This window comes from Nuphar pumila, chromosome 7 (assembly GCF_984573655.1).
Source record: "Nuphar pumila chromosome 7, dmNupPumi1.hap1.1, whole genome shotgun sequence".
In the NCBI taxonomy this organism is placed as follows: Eukaryota; Viridiplantae; Streptophyta; class Magnoliopsida; order Nymphaeales; family Nymphaeaceae; genus Nuphar; species Nuphar pumila.
Genome location: NC_143255.1, coordinates 30,008,518 through 30,033,141, shown reverse-complemented (window position 1 = coordinate 30,033,141; position 24,624 = coordinate 30,008,518). Strand labels below are relative to the sequence as shown.

The window sequence follows — 24,624 nt, the reverse complement described above, 5'->3', positions numbered from 1 at the left end:
ATTCTCGAGATCCTTTGAGTCTCGCGTGCCTTTATACTTTGCGGGCTCAGGTAGCCTGTAACGTGGTCTATCCACATATGTCGCAACACCGCCAGTCGTGGCAGTTCTCAACTGCTGCTCTAACTGTTCATTCTTTCGTCGAACAACATCCAATTCAGCAGCCATGATGTTGAACCGACCCAACAAATCATCAAATCTGGTGGAAAAGTCCTCCACCGAGTAGTTAAGTTTAGTGGCAAGACTTTCCACCGAGTCTTCCACTCCCTCTACTGCTGTCTTGATCTCTGCATTGAGATCTCTAAAAGTGACACAAGTTCCATTAACCAACTTCTTCATGTTGGTCACTGACCCAGTCAGCTCCGCCACATCGCGCGAGATGGCTGACACCCGATCATCGGCCATGAAGTCTTCTTCAGCAGGAACCACACTGCTTGAAGGAGTCATGGCAATCTTCTTCGGCGCCATTGTCACTCCCAATGTCGACAAGGCTCTGGTACCAACTTGTCACGGGCTGGGAAGTGAAGACCCCCGTGACGTAGCTTCGGGCAAACACGCACACCGAAGGCAGGCCTTTTAAGCGCACAAGCAACACACAATACACGCGCACGAGCGGAAGCAAGAGTACGCGTATGCACAAGCACAAAGAGAGAGATGCAAAAAGCTTCTTTATAGATACTTGAAAGCAAAGTACATCAAGAGGGGAAGAGAGGGTCCGAATACACGGGGTGCTTAGGCCGTAAGGCCTTGTGGGGCACTCTAGAGTGTCAAAGAGGTATATACATCAGAGCAAAAAGGTGAAAAGCATGGCGGTCCGGAACATGCAGAATGTTTTCTATTAAGAGAAAATTTATTTTTACACTTCCCATTACCCATCTCACCACCACTACCATCACCACCCACTTCCTCTTCTCTCTATTTGTTTACATTTTTTCACTCTGTTTTTCTCGTGATACACAAACAAGCAAAAAACTTTCTTCTCATATAAAAAAACTCTCGTAGGCAAAACTTTCTTTTCTTACGAGAGTTTTTCTCCATTCCAAATGCACCCTTATTATTAGAATTGTGCGTGCTAAATCTTTTTTATGAGTACCAATAAGGGCTCCCTCGGTTTGGTAAGAGTAGTTTGTGCACGTTAGCATGTGAGGAGAGATTGCAAGTTCGAAACCCACTAGCATATAGGTGGTTGAATAACTGTTTGCAATCTGCCCAGCGGCCCAACACCAATTTGCCTTTTTTTCTTAAAAAAAAAAAAAGACAAGTCTTTTTATTAGTCCGGGCTTAAAGCTAAACATGGGTTGAGCCACGAGCGGCCCCGTTCATTTCCCAGCCTAAGAAGAATATCTGATACATGGAGGTCCAATCCAAGACCCAGAGGGCGTGGACCCAACCGGAGTCACACAATAGCCGATTCGTATCCACTACTAATCCAAGTCGCTAACCGCCCTCGAAATCAACTTAATCACCCATGTTCCAGCGACGTGAGTTGCATGCAGAATTCCTAACGGTCTCCCGAAAATTCGAAGAAAATAATTGAGAATGGAAAAAAAATAGCAAGTGGAAGAGAGGAAGGAATGAGAGAGGATTCAGAGGGTAAGGCGAGAAAAAAGGGACCTTTCTTTCTAACTCATCCTTAGTTGGCTAGTCCACAGAAGTCGGTTTCCGGCGACCCATCCGGTTTTCCGGCACAGAGAGAGGGAGAGAGAAAAAGTACGAGTTTTTCGCACAGTACTCGGTCAGACTCGACCTTAATCATCGCAAAAACCGTTTTCTATTTTGGAAAATCAATAAAAACAGCGGTTTTTCGGCTGGCTTTCCGGCGAGTTAGAAAATAGAGATCCAAACAAGTGTTCTCCACCTCAACCTTCACCCAATACGCTCTGAAACCATTAGAAACATCGCATCTCGACATCTTCGAAAAAAGAAAAAGCGCGGTTTCCCGGCCACCTATCTGTTTTTCCTGCGACATTCCCGTCGGAAAAATGTTGATCCCGCGGCTTCTGGCGTGCATTTTCTGGGTGGTTTCAGCGAACGGATTGGGAGTGAATTGGGGGACTCAGGCGACCCACCCCCTGCCTCCGAGTGTTGTAGCACGTCTGCTGAAGGACAACGGCATCGAGAAGGTGAAGCTCTTCGACGCCGACGAGTCGGCGATGAGCGCGCTCGCCGGAACGGGGATCGAGGTGATGGTGGCGATCCCCAACAACATGCTGGCGGACATCGCCGGAGACTACAGCGCCGCGAAGGAATGGGTGAAGCGCAACATCACGCGTTACGATTTCAACGGTGGGGTTACCATCAAGTGAGTGCTTCTTCTGTTCAAATAGACAGCAGATGCGGTCACATCGCATATTACCAAATTATGGTCATAGTTCATCGCCACCGCACATCTCACTTGATACAAGTTTACTACTTTGATCAATTAAGGGATGTTTTGAGTGCAGCCCATTACACTCATCCCGTGTCATCCACTATGGTGATGTCCCTTTTGGATCTCATTGATGCAAGTTGTTTTAATCAAATCTGACCTGATATATGGATTCAGCAGGGAGAATTGACCTTAGGATTGTGTTTTTTTTCATAACAAAAATATATATGATTTTTTAAATCATAAATTTTTCTTGATTTTTCAGCCGTTGATGTCTGAATCACCAAAAAAACCCTGCACGTGGATGATGTAGATCACATCTACTGAGTCCAATTGATCAAAACAACCTGCATCAATGAGATCCCTGGGAGGGGGTATGATGATAAGGATGATTGGAACCGAATTGGTTTTTGAGTGCTGTGGATCCGTGGGGAGATCCACAAATATGCAAATCAAGATGTTGAGCCCATGCCTTGATATGACCCCATCTCAAACATGGCATCTTAGATTTTCCTCATTTTCAATTAAATCCCCCTCAAATCCATGGATCATGAGTTTATTTTAGCATATCTGATCCAAGATTCGTCGGATATCAAGATTCAAACACACCCTTAATCCGGTTTTGGATATAAAACCTATTTTGACACCCAAAATCAAGTTTGCCATCCAAACGGTACTTAATCACTCGTTCCCTTTATATAGCATTTTCAACTATGGTGCCTAGGAGAAAATTTTATTGCATTGGCTGATCTGAAGTTGCATCTGTTACACCATCGTGTTTTTTTGGCAGGTACGTAGCAGTGGGAAATGAGCCTTTTCTCAAGTCATATAATGGCACCTTCCAAAGTGTCACTTTTCCTGCCCTTAAAAACATCCAAAACGCCTTAAATGATGCAGGAGTTGGAGACAAGATCAAGGCCACTGTACCCCTAAATGCTGATGTCTATGACTCTAGCGTCCCATCTGCAGGAAAATTTCGTTCAGACATTACTAAAGAAATGGTAATACTAATGAACCAATTGCTTCATGTTTGTGCCGTTAGACGATTGTTTCAGCTATTCTTATGTTATCCAATCTCTCTCTCTCTCTCTCTCTCTCTCTCTCTCTCTCTCTCTCTCTCTCTCTCTATATATATATATATATATATATATATATATATAGGTTAAACTAGCTCTGGATATATATATGGGTTAAATTAACATTAAACTAGCTCTGATTAATATTAACTAGATTCAATCTTATAAAATGACTACAACACCTTTAAAATAATGATATTTTTTAAAATACAAAGGTTATTTTTTGAGGTCAAAAAGATAACTTTAATAGCTTCATAAAGTTTTGTTTTTTTTTAAGTGTTTTGACTTTTCAATTCCCCGAAAGTTCAAAATACTTATAATGCCAAAAAAGTAACCTTGCATTTTTCAAAAATGTCATTAAGAGTATTTTAGCCAATTTTATAAGGTTGAATTTATTTAATGTTAAATACAACTAGTTTAGTGTTATATATATATATATATACACACACACAAGCACACCTTGGGGGTGGTTAGGTCTGTCACAAATATAGCCAATATTTTGAAAATAGAAAAATATCATGTTTTTCATTGTGATATTAACAGGAAAAAAATGATTGCAGTGTTTTTTATATTATATATAGATATTTCATATAGTCATGCATATACCCAATGTTTTTTTTAGAAAACCTAGATTTCTCAGAATATCGTGAGATTTTCCCTTGCTGGGATTTGTGACATTTGTCGCTAAAGAACCTGACCTCTCATTATGAGCTTCTCAACTATTTAAGCTCACTTCCCCTGCTTTGCACTCTGAGCTTGGCAGCTTGGTTGAGTTGCTAAAGGAAGCGTTCTCAATTGAATCATCATCTTCACAATATGGTCTCCTTCTTCCTGTCATAGATTACTTGAATTCTGATACAAGCTGAATGTCAACAGGTACAAATCGTTCAGTTCCTCAACAGTACTGGCGCACCATTCACTGTCAACATCTACCCATTTCTAAGTTTGTATGGTAATGATGATTTCCCCATTAGTTTTGCCTTCTTTGATGGCACCACCAGCCCAGTCACTGATTCCACCAGTGGGATCACATACAATAATGTCTTTGATGCCAATTTTGACACATTGGTCTCGGCTCTCAAGGATGTTGGTGCGCCCAATTTGCCCATAATTATTGGAGAAGTTGGCTGGCCTACTGATGGAGATAAAGATGCCAATGTACCTAATGCCAAAAAGTTTTATGATGGTCTGTTTAAGAAGTTGGCTAGCAATGTGGGCACCCCATTAAGACCAGGATACCTTGAAGTTTATCTGTTTGGCTTGGTTGATGAGGATGCAAAGAGTGTGGCACCGGGGAACTTCGAGCGTCACTGGGGAATTTTTACTTATGATGGCAAACCAAAGTTTGCAATGGACTTCGCGGGGAAGGACCCGACCAAATCGCTCATAGCGGCGAAGAACGTGACATATCTGCCTTCGCAATGGTGTGTTCTTAAGGAGGATGCTAATCTCACTGCATTAAGCACCAATGTTGATTATGCATGTAGCTTCTCTGACTGCACTGCGCTCGACTACAGCTCGCCTTGCAGTAGCTTGGATGAGAAAGCAAGAGCTTCATATTCATTCAACATGTACTATCAGACTCAGTCTCAGCAGGATGGCAGCTGTGACTTTCAAGGTCTTGCAACCCAAACCACGGTGAACGCTTCGCAGAATGGGTGCAATTTTCTGATTCAGTTACAGCTCTCCTTGGCATGGCTGACCATGCCATCTCTATCCATGGCTACTGCAATGTTTCTATTTCTAATTTATTTGTTATAGTTTGTTATAATGGATCTATTGTATGATCATAGTGACTTTTAAGCCAAGCCCGTAGACCATGACCGTGTTTAGTTTTATACTTAATTTATATTTTATGAATGCAATATCTCGCTATTTGTTCCTTCTTTTTCCAATTTCTCTTTTTAGTAAAGCTGACTCGAGTTGTTTAGTGGTCAAGTTGCAACATGGTTCCTAAAATGCTTATGGTTACCCTATTGGGGTACGTTTGGTTGCATCTCATGTGACTTGAAATCATATGAGATTTATAAAGTGAATCTCATTTGAACATTACCTCAAAATAATCAAATATAAAACTTTTTTTGTCACAAAATCTCAAAAGCAAGCTTCATAAGATTTATAGGTCTCCTGATATTTTGAAAGTGAATCTCTTTTGCACAATATTTTTACTTTTCAAAAACACAACCAAACATACGCTTTAGTTTTTGGTTTTGCCTCAATGCATGAAGCAATTTCCAGATCTGTCCACAAAACCTTGATCTAAACCAGTTCTTGATCACATTATGCTACGACTGTTGGTGGCCCCTTCATCCAGACCCAATGTTCATATATATTCTTGCGGGGGGAATGTACTGCATCCTCTAGGGGAAAAACATAAGTTCAATACAATCCATCAGCTTTAACCAGTCTTGGTCACATTCTTTACGATTTGTATGGAAACCTTGAATTGGAGGTGCATTGCAGTCCCCACAACAGCCACTTGGGAGCGGTACGTTGAGATTCCCCCAATACCCTTTCTTGGTTGAAAGCAACAGTGCTGCTAGGATGCAAATGGGTCGGATCCAAGATGGAGGTTTTGCAATTTTTGACTGTTCAGATCCGATTACGATCTGAATCCCTATGTATTTAGCTGATATGAATCTGAACCATTTGCATCCCTGAGTGCCGCCAACAGCCTCTATTTGGCAAAACCCCAACACATCTCAACATCATTCAGTTTTTGGCCCAAAACCACATTTTGGCAACACCCTTCTTCCCCCGTAAAATGGGAAGAAACCGCCTTACTGACTGAATTCATTGACGAAAAAACACAAGTCCGTGCTTGTTTTTAGGTTGAAGTCGTGGCTTTCAACTGTTTAATAACGACCAATGGGAGCTCCGCTTGCTAGTGCACGTCACCTTGTGATGGGACATTGCAAGTTAGAGTTGAGTCTAACTAACCCAGCTGGACTTTTAAAAAAAAAAACTGTTTAATAATGAATGCAAATATTAACGAGCCGTTTGCGTCAATACCATGCAATTGGTACAATCTTGTCTTGCAGTGGGTGGGATGAAAAAACACGGTTTCAGTGTGTTGCTAAAATATTGTTTTGCCAACGTGTGATGTTGAGAGATGGAGTTGCCAAAAACATTCTCGGGAAATGTGGTGTTTGGGCTGCCAACACCTCTCCCAATGCATTGTTTCAGCAACACACCCTTCCAGAACATTGGTTGATACCACCACAAAACCTCCTATTCAAGGATCTACAATTCATTCTGGGAAATCCAAGACAGACCCAAAGAGGGTTGGCCTAGTGTCCAGCCAGACGGGCAGCCGAAGTTGCAGTCATGTGGGCATCATTATCCCTCAACATAAGAGGAAGCCCAGCATAAAGCCCTGGTTATAAATTCAAAAAAGGAAACAGGAAGCATCATGAAAGTGGGAGGACCTATACAACACCAAGCAGACTATGCACCACCTCAAAAATCCAGGAAAACATGATAGTTTGTCCAAATATATATTACATAAACTAAGACGACATTAACACATTGTGAGGTACAATGGAATACCAAACAATCCTTGTCTGGGGGTTAAGCGGCCAGACCAAAATAACCCCACCAGACAATTTGAATCAAACTATGACCAAAACGAACCAGGATCACACGGGGTAAAACCCATGTCCAAGCTGCTTTGCAGCCAGTACGTATCAACGAGACACAATAAGCCAACACCCACAACATGATAAAAAAGAAGGAAAAAGAATAGGAAAACAAAGAAGGCATTGAATTCAAGTTTTCAACTATAACAAAATTAAACAAATGGGTGAAACAGTCAGCAAAATTCAAGGGGTTTTGCCAAACCCATGTCTTGAAAAATCTCGCAGACAAAAAAAGAGTACTAAACTAGCTGAATTCGTAAACAGTAATAAGCTAAAGTCTGTCATGGGCAGCAAAATATCCCGATTACAGTGAGCACAATCAAGCACATAACTGCCCCAAGACTACACCTCTATCTGCTCTCGCAACCGACGGATGGCACTCCTCACTGTCACAGCACTCGCAGTGCTTCAAACAACAATTAAAATAAGTCGGCAAGAAAAACTCAAGTGAATAAAAACCAGAAAATGTTTAACCATAATCACTTACAGGAAAGAAGGGCACGAAAATAAAAGGTACTACTAGCTAGTATGATATATATGACATTTTAAGCATGCAGCAAAGCCATCATCCCATTCATATTCGCATTAATGTACACAGATGGAACTAAAGATATACCAATCGAGTCTATAACATCACAGTTTGATTATTTACAAACAATAGAAAATTAACTTACTTCAAAGTGTAGGCACCTCCAGCCTTGACCTTGCCACAGTCTTTGCACCCCCAAATTCCCACTGCTTTCCTCTTCACTGCGTACTGCATAATTCCACACCAATTGTTCCACAGATCAGAACATTTCATCCACAGTGAAAAAGAGAACGATAATAAAGAGAAGCTGTGGAGTAGCAAAATGAATAATAAAAAGTTCCATCGTAGGTGTCACCTTTCCACAGAATTCACATAAGTATTTGGCATGCTGGCTCACTTCCATTTTCTTGATCTGCTTACGCAGACTGGCACCATATCTTGTGCCTGAAATGGGCACCAAGAAGAAAATTCAGATAGTGATTTTCAAATTACAAGTTAAAACTAAACCAACCACAAAACTGAGACTAATTTGGGCATAGCGTTCTACAAACACTAATGCCCACATGCAAGAAAGACAACCGAACAAGCTGTGAAGGGACTAGCATTGGGTAAAGGTATAAGATTTCAGAAGGAAAACAAAGACAAAGGAGAAGAGGGAGGTGAAAGGAGAAAGAAAGAAATTATCAAACAAACTAATAGCAAATCAAGCATGCACAAATCTTACCATATTTGCCAACGATCCCAGCCTTCTTTGTACGCTTTGTCTGCAAAAAAAAGTGGTTATAAATCAAGTAACTGAACAAGCTCAGGTAAAAATATTTGGATCAACAAAATGGCGTGCAATTCCAATAGCAAAGGGCAACATTCATGGTCAGCAAACCCAGCAGTCAATCTTAGATTGGTTGAGCTTGACTTAGTCAGTTGGGCAGGATGTCTATGTGACATTGAGCAAGTTAAGTTAATCAAGTTCACATATGCAAGAAATAGTTTAAAAGTGATTTGGCTCTATATAGCAATGAAAGCAAGCAATCTTTGTTAACTGGAATAAAGCAAAAATGGAAATAACAAACAATAAAGAAAGGAAAAAGTAAAATCCTTAAAAAGTACAATCCTTCAATCAATATTCAAGACTACCTAGGTTAACCTAAATAAGTTAAATTGTGGAGGCATTCCACCCAAGAACCTCCAGCTATTCTATAAGAAAAATCTCTACAGGACACCAAAACACAAGTAAACCTGTTCTGCCTGTAACCTTTGCAGAGTACAGCCACATTGGGATAGGCTAATCCCCTAATAATGGCCAACATACCCCAACTATATTACAAGTCCAGAGAAGAAACTTCATTTCATCATAAAAAACCACTGCCATATTAGTGATGCCCTGAAGGTCCAATGTCACAAGCATGACTTCACAGAACTGTGCACGAACATAAGTGTTTTTTGCACCCCTAATACTTCACAGAACCAAGATATGTTTTCGAATGAACCTTTGGTGAAGGGAACCGCTAATCAAAACAATCAAACAGGACCCGATCACTTTTCACTACCCTGTGCAATAGAATTTCCTATCACAATATTTGAGTAATGGAAGAGCCGAGTCTTCTATTATTCAATCTACATCCATCCCCGCTGTCAAATAACTCGTGGTATCCGTCAGTTGTTATACATTAAAAATAGCACAACAAGCATGAAGCAAAGTGAGAATACTATCATAAGAGAGTAGATGAATAATAGCATGCTACAACAAAGAAAACCAAACAAAGGAAGCAATTCCCTCACTAATTCTACTTTCCCAAGGCTTGAAGGTGATAACCGGACTAATTCCTAATTTACTCGGAAAAACATTAGCATCCATTTGCCTTTTATCTTAACGATAAATCGTTTTCAATGGAAATTGTGCAGATTTAAACCATAAACCCATCATGTTTCAAGAAAATTAGCATCACTAAGCCATCTAATTATAAGCCACTAACCATTACAACATTAGGAAGTTCTGTAAAGCCATAGACGCTTGAACAAAAGAACTACAGCCCTTGCAGAGGGGGCGGACTCGGCCTAGCCATAAACTGGAGATGATTGTTCTTGGCTTTAGAAATCGTTGCCAAGAATCACTTTAGAAGCTGCATCAACCAAAGAGAAACAGCCTCTACGGAACAAATCTTAGGCCCCAAAAACAGGGAAAATGTCACTCCTAGACTTTCTATCAGTGGCATTTTTTATAAGTATATATGCATGTTTGAAGTGTTTCTAAACATAATTTGTTCACAATGCCTATCTTTGATCAGTAGAAACCGTTCTATCAAAACCTTCTACAATAACTTCATTCTTCAAAAACAAAAAAACAGCAAATATCTGTCCCTTCCTAGAGGTGATTAAACAAACAATCCATAGATGCAGTCGGTTTCAGAATAGCTGAAGAGAGATCACAGCCCTTAACCATCCTAAAAGTAATAAACATATAAAATCAACAAAAGGGTACAAACGTATAACATTAGAAAAGGGAAATAAGGTGAAACAAAATTCTCAAACAATAAGTTCGAGACATTTTTCATTGCATCAAGGTAACAACTTGAACACTAGACATAATCTCTGCGGATCAACCGATAAAATTCATCAAATCTAGTTCATATCGCATAGAAAAACGAAGAGGGAATGAGAAAGACGAACAAAAACACATCAAAAAACAAGAAAAATAGAAAGAGAACTATGATTATCCAAGATAAACCCCTAATTCAGAAAACCCTTAAATCCCCAGCTAGGGTTTTTGCCACTAGGAAGGGAAGAGAGGAACGCACCATTTTAGATCGGAATTAGGAAAGGCTCTTTTCTCTCTTCTGCGACAGCGAATGCCAGAGAGAGAGAAAGCCCAAAGCCCTCTTGCTCTCCTACTTATAGTGCGTTGCAAACCCTAATCTCGTAAAATGGACAGTCTAGATCTAACGATGGAGAAGGCGGAGGGAATGAGTTGCGGAGCTGGATCTGACCTGGCTATTAACGGATCGGACCCAGTTGGGTTCAAGAAAGGGTGAGCAGACTGTGAGGGGGCCAACCAACCAACCAACGGGTCGAACTCAGACCCTTTTTGTCTCCACATAAGTTGGGGATTAGGAATGGATGTGGACTAGTGGAAAACGGGCCCCACTCTGCCCTGCCCCGTTTGGACCGGGAGGGGGAGAAATAAAATGGGGATGAAGGTTAAAATCAAAACGGGATGAAGGCAGGGATGGAATAACTAAAATGCCTTTAAGAATGGCAGTGGACCCAGGAGAAACAGGCTAGCCCTGCCTAGACCCGTTCAGAGGTAGGGATGAAGGTTAAAATAAAAACTCCTACAAAAATAGAGGGCAGAATTTTGAGACGGGGCAGGATTGAAAACCTTGTCCCTCGCCCTGCCCCGGTTCACTACCATCCCTACAGGAGATGTCAATGGTTCAGGTTTGAGGTATTATTGTTGGGTCAGGTGACCAGATTAGTACCTGATATCTGAGTCACTGTCAATGGGTATAATTAATATGCCCAAATAAAAATTTGCCAAGGGGCGACTCCCATGGGGATCAAACCTTAACTGCCTGTCTAGCAGCTAAGGTCCCTCCCTACTGGGCCAACCCCCGTTGGGACAGGTTTTGCTGGGTCATGACTGAACACCCACCCTTTCATGTTATTTATACATGAAATATTATATTTTTATATATTTCACTTCAAATATATATGTGTGTGGGTTCGACTTGTTTAAACCAATTGCAACTATGCCTTATACAGAAAAAAATTGAAAAAAAAAATTGTTTTTTTTTGTTGAGAGAAACATTTTCTTTTCATGAAAGACAGGTAATCAGAGACTTAGTTGCACTAGTTAAGCCTCTCCTACTTATGGTCGTTGTCCCGACAGTGTAAACTTGTGGTACAACCCTACACCAATGGAGTCCCCAAGCTTTGGCTGATCAACGCCTTATTCCTTATCCTCATTAATTCAAGGAGTTGACGCTCATGAGAATTAAACCCTAACCACCTTGCCAAGGCCCCCCTCCACTAGGCCTAACACATTGGGTCTTTTTGAGAGAAACATTTAGAACACAAAAAAAATACATTTAAAAAAAAAATACCTATCAGAAAGACTATATGGATCCAGTTTTAAAAGACCTCAGGTCCTAAAACATATTTTATGAATAGTTCCTAAACCCTTACTTGATTTTTAATAAAAAAAACTTGTATATATGTCTGTTTTTTGACCCGTTATATATATATAGTTATATATATATATATATATATATATATATATATATATATATATATATATATATATATATATATATATATATATATATATATATAAAGTTAGCACCAAATCAAACCATCTATATTCTTTGTCAATTTTTTGTTAACTCATGTTTTATTGTCAACTTTTTCATGTATTTTTTAATGGTCTCCATGTATTCATTACATCATTTTTTGCCATTTTATGCATTGTTAACTATGGTCTGAATAGATCAGGGGTTCATATCCATAATGATTCACATATTGACACATTTGACAAAATCTGACTAAAAAATACCCAGATTGTGCATGTGGAGGGTAAGAGAACCTAAAACTATTAGAGCATAATACCCTCATATTTCAATTTGCAAATCAAACATATGGTGTTATCTTCTAGCCAATGAACAAGCATGGATTGCTGTGTGGATAGACCGAGCTGGGTTTATGATAGAATCGAGTTGGGATCTAGCGGACAGACCGAGTTAATCTTACTATATCGAGTCAAGTCAAGTTTTGTTAAGGATGAATCAGTTGGAGTACAATAAGTCGAATCCTTATGAATGGGCTCAATCAGGATCGAGATAAACCATTACAAGTGGGTTTGGATTGAAAATGTCGGGTCCAGGATCCAAATCAAAATATAGTTACAAACCTAAATGATCCATTTTGAAATCAGTATGGATTTGGATCCAAAATTTAATATGAAGTTGACATGGTGTAAAGAGGCGATATATAGGTGACATAGAGGTCACTATGAAAGGTTTAAAAGGCAAAAAGACCATTTTACCCTTGGTGTGCTTACATAGTAAACAATGTATAACTTGGTGCCCCAAAGTTAAATTCATGTGATTCTTGAATCCTTGAATTTTACTGCTTGAGTAAAATCTATTAGTAGGGGATGTGAGGATAAACTCTGAAAGAATGGAGTCAGAGTTTGACATTTAAGTTTAAGAGTATTTTGATAATTTTGATGATGATACGAGGTATTTATTGATTTCAGATCAAATGTTGTGTGACACTAAGAATTGAAATTTAAGTGTTCCACGTAAGTGAACATTTACAAATTCCTCCTTAGTTGATTAAAACGCATGCTAGCTAGTTTAGGCATTCTTCAATATGATTTCAAATGCTTCAAGTATGTTAGTTTTATTTATTGTGAATAGACATCGTTTTGCATGCTTAAGAATCTATAAAGTTCAAGTGTGATGCTTAAACCTGATCATACATATTTTCTGAGTTATGAAGTAAATGTGGCAATATATGATTGCATGTATAAGATTGGTGTGTTATGTAGAAATTGAGGGTCGAGTTTCAGAGTCTCATGGTAGGTATTATCTTGAAGAATGTCACACTTATGCCTTGGAAGGGGCATTGTAAGTATCGTGAATTAATCTATGGTGGGCTGCCATCCTTATCAGTTTAGACATGTGAACATGTGTTGAAAAGTAGTTAGTAGATATACATTGATGATTGTATGTATAATGCACTAACTTCAAGATGTGAATAGTGAGAGAAAGTTATGCATAGAATGATCACACATAACATGATGAAGAACTCTACTAAAAGGCATGGTCTGGAGCAATGTTGATGTTTGTGTCTTGTGATTAACTTGAGAATATCTCAGATGTTCTTAGGTGACCCTTAAGGGTTAAAACATTGCCCACTAGACACATGTAGGATGTAGCATGAGCCACAAAACCTTGGGGGCAGGTATAGCTCCTTGAGACACCTTGGAGGCAACCACCGATTGAGCTTCTTCGCTCTCGGCTTGCAACCGACGAGCAGCTGCAACACGTGTGTCTACAGTATAGACTGGTTTAGACTACATTATTGTAAGTAGTTCATAAGTCTGGCCAACATCGTAGACTCTGAGTTGTCTACGTGAGTTGCTACGTTCGAGGAGGCTATGTCCAGAATAGCCGATTAGAGTAAAAGATGTGTTTGAGAATGATAATAGATATACAGTAAAAAAGAAGTAAAACTCATAAATAACAAACTAAACTAAGACTAAGAGCTTAGAGCTCACTGCAATTATAACAGTCGTATCTATTTATAAGTGGAATTTTATTAGGTTGTAGACTCACCCCTTCTTTTGGTTACAACTGTAGGTTCAGGAACTATTGTCACTCACAGGACCTAGTATCGTACTGCGACTTTGCCATATGATTCACATTTACTTTTTATCTTTTTATTTTGCTTTTGTCTTTAAATGATTATGATATTGTAAATGGATGTATGAACCTTCCATTATTAAATGAAAAAAAATAGTATAATTTTGAATTGTTTTTTTATATTATTGAGTATTGTCTCTCTGAAAACTAACGTTCACAAACTCGGGTTCAAGAGACCTTGGATCGAATCGTTACGTGTTGTCATTGTAAAAGAACAAGGAAACTATAGCTTATAAGCTGACCAGTGGAATTCTTAGCCATCTTAAATTCAAGAGTTAAAAGGCTCTGCAATTACAGAACTTATATGCTTTGCCCCTGGAGATGGAAGCTTCGAGCAGGAGTGAAGCACCGGAGGAAGGGTATGGTAGGTCCGAAAATGAGGCTTGGCCTCCCCTCAGGATAGGAGGAAGCATGAGAGGGAGGAAATCAAATCGGATGGCGGTGGAAGGACTTGAAAAGGAAGCTGTCAGTCGTTCATGGGTGCACATAGTCTCCACCGGACATGTCCTGAAAACTGCTTTTCCTGTGAAGGTTACAACAGCAAGTTACAAACCCACACCCAAAAATGTTCATTCCAGCAGGAAGGTACTCTGAGTTGCTGGAACCAATGGGGTTGACAGTCCTTGTGGGGTTCCCCGGAAGCCTATCGAACAAGGGGATGGATTATAAATACATGATAAAATCATTGAAACGTCTGTGTGTAGGGCAAAAGGGGATCACCTTCACCACTTTGGCGACCAGGGATGCCTCTGAAGCTGGAAGTCAGTTCAGTGAACCCTATCTGGATTCGTCTCCCAAAGCTATCGACAGAGCTATGATCGCTTGACATTTTCAAGGGGGTTGCGAAGGCAATCAGAGGAGTGTTGTTGGAGATAGACCACTACACCCGAACGAAAGAGCGGGTAGAATATGCTTGTATAAAAGTAGAGATGTTATTGGACTTTCAGCCATTGGCAAAAGTGGACATCGAGGTTGAGAAAGGTAAAATAGAAATCCAAGAGATCACCTATGAGAGCAGTATCCGCTATTGCGGATATTATGGAGCAATCATACACTCCGCTGAAAGGTGTCGGCTCTGACCTCTGAAGGCTAAAGGTAAATCAGAAGAAATTGAAGAGGGGTGGAAGTCAGTCAAGATTATCAGACGACACCAACAAAGCGCTCAGGGCAGGAAATAGTTGAATCAAGCAAACAGGTTCGCAGCCCTACAAACAGAGGGTACAAAAGGCTTAGATAACAAAGGGAAGCCTATGAGCATCCAAGGGTCGACCCATATGGCAACAGAGAGGCCATGGATGGTTGAGAATGTCGTGAAGGAACATCAGCAGAGAAGGGAAACCGGATGAAGGTATGCTAGTCGAGGAGGTCATGGACTGACGAAAAAGACAGCAGAACAGTGGAGATGGAGGAAGCCCAGATAGTGGAGAAGTTCATGCCTGGAGCAGAGGATGAGTTGAGGATGAAGGAGACGACCATGGTGGTGCCCACAACAACTGGAAAACGCAGTTCGACATTTACCGAAGGGCAACTGAGCTCAAAGGGGGTGTCCGGAGGTTCGATGAAGGTTCATGGGGCATCCGATCGATCATCCGATAGTGGCTCAGGCAGACTCGCCGTGTCTAAAGGGGGTACGGGTCATGGGTGGTATGAAAAAGAATGATGGAGGCATAGAGGATGTCAGGCCTATGAGTTGCACGTAAGGAGGGAGATCAGCCCTGGGGGGAGATAACCAACCAATCTGGTTACATTCAAAACAAGTTTGGTTAAAAATTATAATAGCCCTGGGTTTGGTTGCATGGGAACAAAATCAACTCCCTCACCTTGAGGATATCGGGTCGGGTTGGGTGATTGGAGTTGGGCTCACCCTATCTCAAATAAAAGATTTGAAAGAGGCATGGTCTTGATAAAGAAAATAAGAGAAGCAAAAGTAGCTTTACAAAACAATATTGTGTAAAGCTTCATAGGGGAAGCGGAATAGAGTCCCTACTGGACCCCTCCCCAAAGGATGTTCACGTTACCCAGGTGCCATTGGGAGTAGATGAAGAGGAAAAGAATGCTAAAGACCAAGCAGAGATTATTGTGGATGTGGTGGTTTGCAGCTTACTTGAGTCTCGTCTGTCTCCTTATACTCAACTCTCCTCCAATGAAGGTGATGTCGTGGAACGTTAGAGGGTTAAGGAGACAGTGGGTCTGTCGATCTATCGCGGACGCCATCAGGAGTAGTAACGCAGAGGTCATTTTCTTAATGGAGATGTAGGTGATAGTAGATCAGTTACCTAAGATTAAAAAAGAATTTTTGAAATTGAATATTGTGGGAAACTTTGAGGCATCTCTCAATAGCTGAATCATCTATTTTTGGGATCCGACAAAAGTCATGGTAGAGGTGATGTTGATGACAAATCATATAATCACAATATTGATAGAGAGTGGTAGTCATGGCTTCGGGTGTTTAGAGCCATAACTAAGCGTCTGTTAAAAGTTATACATATATATTAATATATATATTTATTTATATAAATATATATTTTTCTTCTTTATTTTTTTATTTTTTGTTTAAATTAAACTAGTCAACATTTGTTAGAGCCATTGAGCCTCCTCTTTGCTTGTTTATATATATATATATATATATATATATATATATATATATATATATATATATATATATATATATATATATATATAGGGGTGAAACCCCCTCCCATTTGTATGCTTCTTGCATAAAGGTTATTAATAAAATATTATTTATTTTAGATTCTTGTTTTTGTCCTCTTAGTAGGTTTCATGATCGAGCTCATTTATGGCTTTTAGTGTATTTTGTGAGTGAGTTCATTTGTGGCTTTTGGTGTGTTCACTTTAGCATTATGGTGGATTTGGTTGATGGCTTCTATTTTTTTACATGGTATCAAAGCAAGGTTCGTTCTTTACTCTTGAGGATTGTGTATTGCTTCATTTTTCTTGCTTGTGAGAGAAAAAAAAATAGTGATTCAAGTGCTCGTGTATTCATGGTGGTGTGCTCATACTTCTACTCTATCATTTCTCATCTATTATATTTTTTCTTTTATTCTCTTTTTGTCTACTTTGTAAGGATAAATAATAATGAGAAAGTCACTATTATACCCATGAAACTCAATAATATTAATTTTATAATATGGTCTTCAATAATGAAGCACCACATATGGAAAAAAAGATTATAGAGATTAATTGATGGTTTTGATCTGAAGCTTAAACTAGTCTTCACAAAAGTAGAGAACGAAAAAGATGTGCCCCTTGCGGATAGTGTGAAGGCTAAGGCACTAGCCACTTATGAAAAAAAGTAGAAAGAGTAGAGAATGGGGCATGCCAAGATCATGTCTTGGTTAATCAATAGCGTGGATATTAAAAATGCTCTAGTCTCGCAAAATTTTAGCATGCCAACAAAACTTGAGAATACCTTAAATGTATTCTCTTAAGGATATTGCTCATGTGTATAATCTTCAAAATAAAGTTCGGACAATGACTCAAAAAAAATATTAGGGAATACTACAATGAATTATCCAAACTTTGGGAAGAATTATCTATCCTTGAGCCTAAGTGGCATTGCACGAAAGATGTAGAGCTCCAACAAAAACAACTTGATACGAAACATTTCTATCAATTTATAAATGGTTTAAGATTGTAGTTTGAAAGCACCAAATCGGCTCTTCTTTATAGAGGAAAAGTACCCTCTATTGTTGACACTATTAAAGAATTGAGCATGAAAGAAAATAGACTAAAAGAGCACTCTTTAAAAAATGAATACGACTTCGTTTTGGCGGTCTCTAGACCAAAAAAATACATGTGCTCCTACAAGCGACTTTATTAGAAACAAGAAAATGAGCATGATAACAAGCCTTATTGAAAACAAGGCGATGATTATGATAAAAAAAATTATTTGTTATAATTATCATGAACCCGAGCACACTAAACCTCATTGGTCAAAGTTTATAAGGGAGAAAAAGAAGGTAGCTTCAGTTGGCTCTTCACAAGAAACTCATGATGCACCTGTATCAATGTCACAACCTATGGAGATTCTCCAACCACTTCTCAAATGGGTATCTTCTTCAAATGAAGCCTTAACTGGGGCAACAATTTCATCATTCTCTGATCTCAGTAAAACTCCATGGCTTCTTGATTCTTATGTTTCTTTTCATATGACCCTTAATAGTAAAATTTTATTTGAATGTCATATCAACTTAAGCATGTCAAATGTTTTAACACTCGATGATACATCTCTTGAAATAAAAAGAATAAGAAATTTTGAAATGATTTCACAAAACTCTAAAAAATTTACCATTTCAAAAGTTAAATATATTCCTAAGTTAAATTTAAATCTCTTATCAGTTTCACAAATATTTAACTATGGATATAATGTCTCATTCTCTTCTGATGGATGTTAGGTACATCATCGCCAATCAGGAAAGCTGGTTGAGGAAGTCCATGGAGAAGGAGATCTCTATTACATATATTTTTTGGAAATACCCAAGGACACCTTTTGTTATAATATTAAGAAATTAGAGTTGGATATATGGTACAAATGACTTAGTCATCCTAATGTATTCAAAATTCAATACTTTCCAAATTTGGAAAAATTTTATAACTCTAAAAATTTTACGTGTAAAGACTGTATTCTTGGTAAAATGAAAAGATTATTATTTCATGAAAGAACTTTCTTTTCTTCTAGATCGCTTGAGCTAATATATTCAGATGTTTGGGGGTCAACACCAGTTATATCAAAGGGTAAATATGCATATTATGTGATTTTTGTTGATGATTTTTCTAGGTATACTTGGATCTACTTTTTCAAATATAAATATGAGGTCTTCTCACATTTTTAAATATTTCACAACTTGGTCAAAAACAAGTTTGAAATATTCTCTGCACAGATTCATGTGTAAAACTTTTATAAAAGAAATTTAAAGATTATCTAAATTTGCATGGTATCACACATCAAATATCTTGCCCTCATATACCACAATAAAATGGTTTGGCTGAATGAAAACATAGACATATTATGGAAACAACCAGAACTTTACTAATAGCAAATCAAGTACCACAAAATTTTTTGGTTAAAGCAGCCTTAACTGTTATGTATCTCATCAATAGAATGCCTTCTTCTTCTTTACAAAATATAACACCAGTTGAAAAACTCTTTAAAGTATCTCCTGATTATGCTAAACTAAGAATTTTTTGGTGCAAATGTTTTATTTTTACTAACAAAAATGATAAACTCTTCCCTCGTGCTATTCCTTGTACCTTCTTGGGTTATGCAGATAACCAAAAGACTACAATTGTTTTGATCCTAAAAATAAAAAATTATATATCACATAATATGACTTTCTTAGTAAAAGAAAGTTTCTTTGACTTTGAAAAGGCGAAAGAAGTGGATGAGTATTCTTTTTTATTTAATTTAAGTTCAAGTTATGAGAAATATGATTATGAATGTAACTTGGATAGTGATCTTGATGTAATAGATTAATGTGGTTTTGATAATGGTCATGATGATATAATTACTGAAGAGCAACCTCATAGGAAAAAAAACTATTTACAATATTCTAGGTGTAGGGACCTTAACCAACCCTGTGCATTGGAAAAATATGTTGAACAACCTGAAGTTCATACTAGAAGGTTATTTAGGATTTTCAAACTACCTGAAAAGTTTGTCTTATGATTATTTTTCTCCAAAATACAAGACATTTATTGCATTAATTCATTCATATGTGGAACCTTTAACCTATACTTAAGCTAAAGAATATTTTTAATGGGTAGAAGCCATGAGAATAAAGTTACAATATTTACAAAAGGTTAATACTTGGACCATTCAAGATGTTCCAAAAGGAAAGAAACCTATAAGTTGTAGGTAGATATAAAAGATTAAAACAAAGAGTGATGAAACTCTTGAAAGATATAAAGCTAAATTAGTTGTCAAGGAATATTTTCAAGAATATGGCATAGATTACAAGTAAACCTTTGCTCCATTCGTTAGAATAACCACTGGTAGAACTCTAGTAGCATTAGCCTCTGGTAAAAAATGTTCTATATTTCAAATGGATGTTAAAAATAATTTTCTTAATGAAAACCTAGTTGAAAAAGTTTATATAGAAGCAACACCAAGTATAAGTGTTCATAAGAGTAAAACTCTTCATTTGAAAAGGGCTCTTTATGGACTTAAATAAGCACCAAAGGCTTAGTATAACCAGTTTAGTCGAGTTATACTTGATATTGGATTTATAACTTGTTTGACTAACACTGCACTATTTGTTAAGATTTCTGATGCATATATTATTATTATTCTTTTCTATGTGGACAACATGATCATCACCGGAGAAAATAAACAGGGAGTTGAAAATATTAAAAAGCTTCTCAAAAAATATTTTGAAATGATTGATTTAGGCTTCTTAAAATATTTCTTAGAAATCAAAGTTGCTTACTCTCCTGAAGGATACTTATTATCTAAGTCTAAATTTGCTTTTGACATTGTCACCAGGTCTGGCATCTAAGATGATAAGAGAGTTGATACCCCTGAGATTGCCAACACCAAGATGCGAATTGATGATGATTTTTTTTTAAGTTCCTACTCCTTACATATAGCTTATTGGAGCACTCTCTTATCTTCTAATTACTAGACCTGGCATAACACATGTTGTACACACTAGTCAATTTTAGCACTCTCCCACTTTTGTTAACATGAGAACAATTTTGTCTATTATTAGATATATTAAGACTTCTCTTTCTCAATGACTCTTTTTATCTACTTTATCTTCTTTAGATTTTTAACAGTGTCCCAACATAATTTGCTTGAGCAACACCCCATGAGGCTTTGTGGCTACTGCTTGGAGACTGGAACACAATGAGGTCTGTGCAGGAGCGTATAGGCTCGATGTTCTTCATTTGGACTCAAATCAATTTAACTGCTCCATTAATAATTGTGAGATGGAGGAAGTTGGCCATGCAGACTTGATAGGCCCCTAGTTAATAAACTCTGGATTGTGGCCTACCCTAATACCATAATCAAAATATTGCCTCGTTCAATATCTGATCATAATTATATTTTTCTCAATAGTGCCCCAAGAATGAATCTGGCCTCTGTATTCAAGTTTTCAAGTTCTGGACCTTCAAGGAAGGTTGCAAAGAGGTAGTGCAAAAATGTTGGGGTATTGAAGCTCATGGTAATCCCAAGTACAAGTTAATGGCTAAACTCGATAATGTGAAGAGGGGCCTAAAAGAATGGAATTGAAGTGCAATGGGCTTCATTCCTTCAAGGATCAAGAATTTAGAAAAGTAACTTGAGGATTGTCAACAAGAAATGATAGAATATAATGAAGCTTTGTTGACAAAGGAAGTGGTCCTAAGGGATGAGCTTCAACTATTATACAAAATATAGGAGGAAATGTAGAGACAAAAGTCGAGATGCAAATGGCTTAAAGAGAGGGATCGCAACATACGATTCTTCCATGCGATGATGAATCATCAAATCATAAAGAAAAACATATCCATCATTATCAAGGAAGATATAACTATAAAACCACCTCCGACGAAATCGTCGGGGGAGATTTGAAAAAAAGGGGGGGGGGGGAGAGGGGAGAGGGGATGAGGATAAACCTTACCCTCCTCCCATCGATCAAGCAACAGAGAGAGGGAAAGAGGCATGAAGAAAAAAAAAGAAGAGGGGAAACGAGGAGCAACAGAGAGGAGGAAGCTTACCTGAGCTCATTGTTGATAGGTAAGTGTCTTGCTTTCTTTTTTCGATCAAATAGATGGCCATCAACCATGGCTGTCGACGGGTTGCAGGTGTAAAAAAAAAGGGGGGGGGGAACCTTGACATAGCACAGACAGAGAGAGAGAGAGAGAGAGAGAGAGAAAGAGAGAGAGAGAGAGAGAGAGAAAGAGAGAGAGGGGGGGTCGGTTGGCTGGCCCCTTTGCAACAGAGAGAAATAGAGAGAGGGCCGACTCTGGTGGCCGATCCCTCTGCATCCGAGAAGAAAATGAAAAAAAATGGAAGGGGTTGTGCCCCTTCCGCCCATGCATTTTTTTTATAAGGTGGCAGACCGGGTTGGTCTGGGTGCGACCCAGACCGAACCATGCATTCTAGGTCGCACCCATACTGAACCAGGTAAGTAATATATATATATATATATATATATATATATATATATATATATATATATATATATCGGTTCATGTTGAACCAGTTGAGGCCAATCCGATTCAGACTGAACCGAAATCGGTTCAAACTGACTCAGTCAGATCGAACCGATCTGGGTGTGAACCAGACTGAGTTAGGTCTGACTCAGTCTCGATTCTCAATTTGGATATGGTCTGATCTAGATCAGACTGAATCTGAATCCAGTCTGATCCAGTCAGTCTGGATCGATCTAAATGGAACTAGATCCAGATAGATCAGAGTCTGGATCCTATCTGACTGCTTTGGATCCAGAACAAAACTGAATTTGGTTTGGATCAGTACTAGATCCATATAAAAAATGGATCTAAATCTAACTGGATGGATAAGTTCTAGATCCATATCAAAACTGGGTCTGAAACCAGATCCAACTCATAACTGGATGGACCAGTTTTGGATCTAGATAAAAAATGGGTCTGAATCCAGTCTGACAATTTTGGATCCAGATAAAAAATGGATCTGGATCCAGTTTGTGATTAATTTTTGAATTTTGAGATTAATTATCGAAATGATCAAAGTACCCTTGTGTGTACCCAAGATTCATTTAGGTAAAATGGGCATAACTTTGCAGTTCAAACTCAAAATTGAGTGAAGTTTGATGCGTTGGACTCGTATCGTAGAGGAAAATCCCTGTGTTCTCTAGTTTTGGTCAAATTAGAAGCATAAAAATCAAATTCTGATGAGTCTAACTCAAGAGGGATATTTTGGTAATTTTGTCAAAATATAAGAAGTTATATGTAATAATATGAATATGCTTGTGTAATGATAGATCCTATTGTTAGATCATCTTGAGACTCAATTTCGATCAAAGCCCAGTATTCATACTCGAGGTAAGGGACATTATAGATAATTTTAGTTGTAAATAAACTTTTTTATGTTGCATGTTATTGTTGATGTTGTAAATGAGCATGATTAGAAGATAGATCTTTAGTGGTTGCATGATATGCATAAAATGATCATGCATGAAAGTATTGCAATGAAATGATTACATACACATGTTAGTTGTGATAAGTCATGCATACTAGAAAGAGATTATTTCTGTGATAGCATATCTGTGTTATAATTTACAAATAACATGCATCATGATAAGATTGTGATTAAACTTGAGTCTATTTATTTTATTCATATCATATAAATGTTTATATTGAGATTAGCATGCATAACCCCTTAAATATCGAAAGTGGCAACCTGTGGAAAGGGCTACCTGATTTGTGGTCAGAGTGCAACCACCATGGAGAGTGGGACGTCGATAATTTAATGATGTGAAGACTCTACGTCATTGCGTGCTTAGTATGAGATAAGTGTGAACCCTAATGTCATTCTGAGATTGAGAGTGAGATCCATCATGATCATTTCACGATAGCACTCGTGAGAGAACGAGTGAAATATGAGTTTGAGAACATGGTTCAATGTGATGAATTTAATATATAACTTAGGGGTATATTCACACAGTGTTTGAGACTCTAGACAATCATGGATGATTGAAACCCATCATTGTTATGATATAACATAAACTATGTCGAGATTGAGATTGAGCATGACCTTTTGGCTAGCTACCGGTGGGGTTCCCTTTTTATTTCACTACAATGCCTGGTGGTCCGAAGATCACTGGGAGTATATGGTTCATTGTCTAGCCAACATATAGAATTAAGATATTCTACGTGGGTTGCTACGCCCATAGACGGCTATGACCGGTATAGCCGACCTAGTGTTTTAGTTTGATTTGAGTGAGTGTTTGAGAGAGTCAAATGGGGGATAATTAAAACATACAAACTTATGTGGTGTGTCAAAAACTAAACTCAAACTAGGGGCTTAGAGCACACTACAATTGTAAATTAAAATTCTTATTTGCTTATAATATTTTTTAATGGGTTGTAGACTCACCCCATGTATAATTACAATTGTAGATTCTAGGCATACTAGTACAGGCATGACATGACCGACTACTCCTAATTCAGCAAAGTACGTAGTAGTTTTTATTTTCTTGTCATTAAACATTTATGTACTTATTATTTTCTCATGTTATGAATGATAAACATTGTAAAAGAAAGTGAGTTATTGGAAAAAGAATGAAAAAAAATTAGCCATGTTTTCTTTGTGTAAACTCTGTATGCTTTTCTTCTGAGAAGTAATACCAACCAAACTTAAACTCATGAAGTCCCAAATCGGAGTGTCACAGGAACAGAGCTATAAGATATAAGGAGTAGCATGGATGAAGCCAAGAATTTCCACCTCAACCTATTTTTTGCTGGGAACGTGCAGCAGGGGGCCTAGAGGAGATAGAGGGACCGAAGGTTACATAAGAGGAAAACGCTCGAATGAAGGATGATGTCAATAGGGAGGAGGTGAGAGCAGCAGTGTTCGAGATGGACTCTGAGAGTGCCCCAAGTCATCCCG

At 38.2% G+C, this 24,624-nt stretch overlaps 1 protein-coding gene and 1 pseudogene across 1 annotated transcript; one reads left to right on the top strand and one right to left on the bottom strand.

Moving 5' to 3' along the window:
• The first annotated feature begins 1,979 nt into the window (after nt 1-1,979).
• Nucleotides 1,980-5,202, top strand: LOC149831718 (glucan endo-1,3-beta-glucosidase 8 pseudogene; annotated as a pseudogene).
• Nucleotides 5,203-7,202: 2,000 nt separating this feature from the next.
• Nucleotides 7,203-10,496, bottom strand: LOC149831717 (large ribosomal subunit protein eL43z-like). The gene is made up of 5 exons (XM_090012184.1): nt 10,404-10,496; nt 8,333-8,372; nt 7,964-8,052; nt 7,754-7,836; nt 7,203-7,485 (listed from the first exon to the last, which is right to left on the bottom strand). Exons 1-5 carry the CDS (start codon nt 10,404-10,406, stop codon nt 7,422-7,424), a joined length of 279 nt encoding a protein of 92 aa, XP_089868310.1. The 5' UTR covers nt 10,407-10,496; the 3' UTR covers nt 7,203-7,421.
• Between the last annotated feature and the right edge of the window lie 14,128 nt (nt 10,497-24,624).

Bases quoted from the DNA above. Each gene is read 5' to 3' on its own strand.
- LOC149831717 (XM_090012184.1), bottom strand. The intron at 7,837-7,963 runs GTGACACCTACG...GGAATTATGCAG, and splicing joins TATGTGAATTCTGTGGAAAG to TACGCAGTGAAGAGGAAAGC. The intron at 7,486-7,753 runs GTAAGTTAATTT...TGTTGTTTGAAG, and splicing joins GGAGGTGCCTACACTTTGAA to CACTGCGAGTGCTGTGACAG.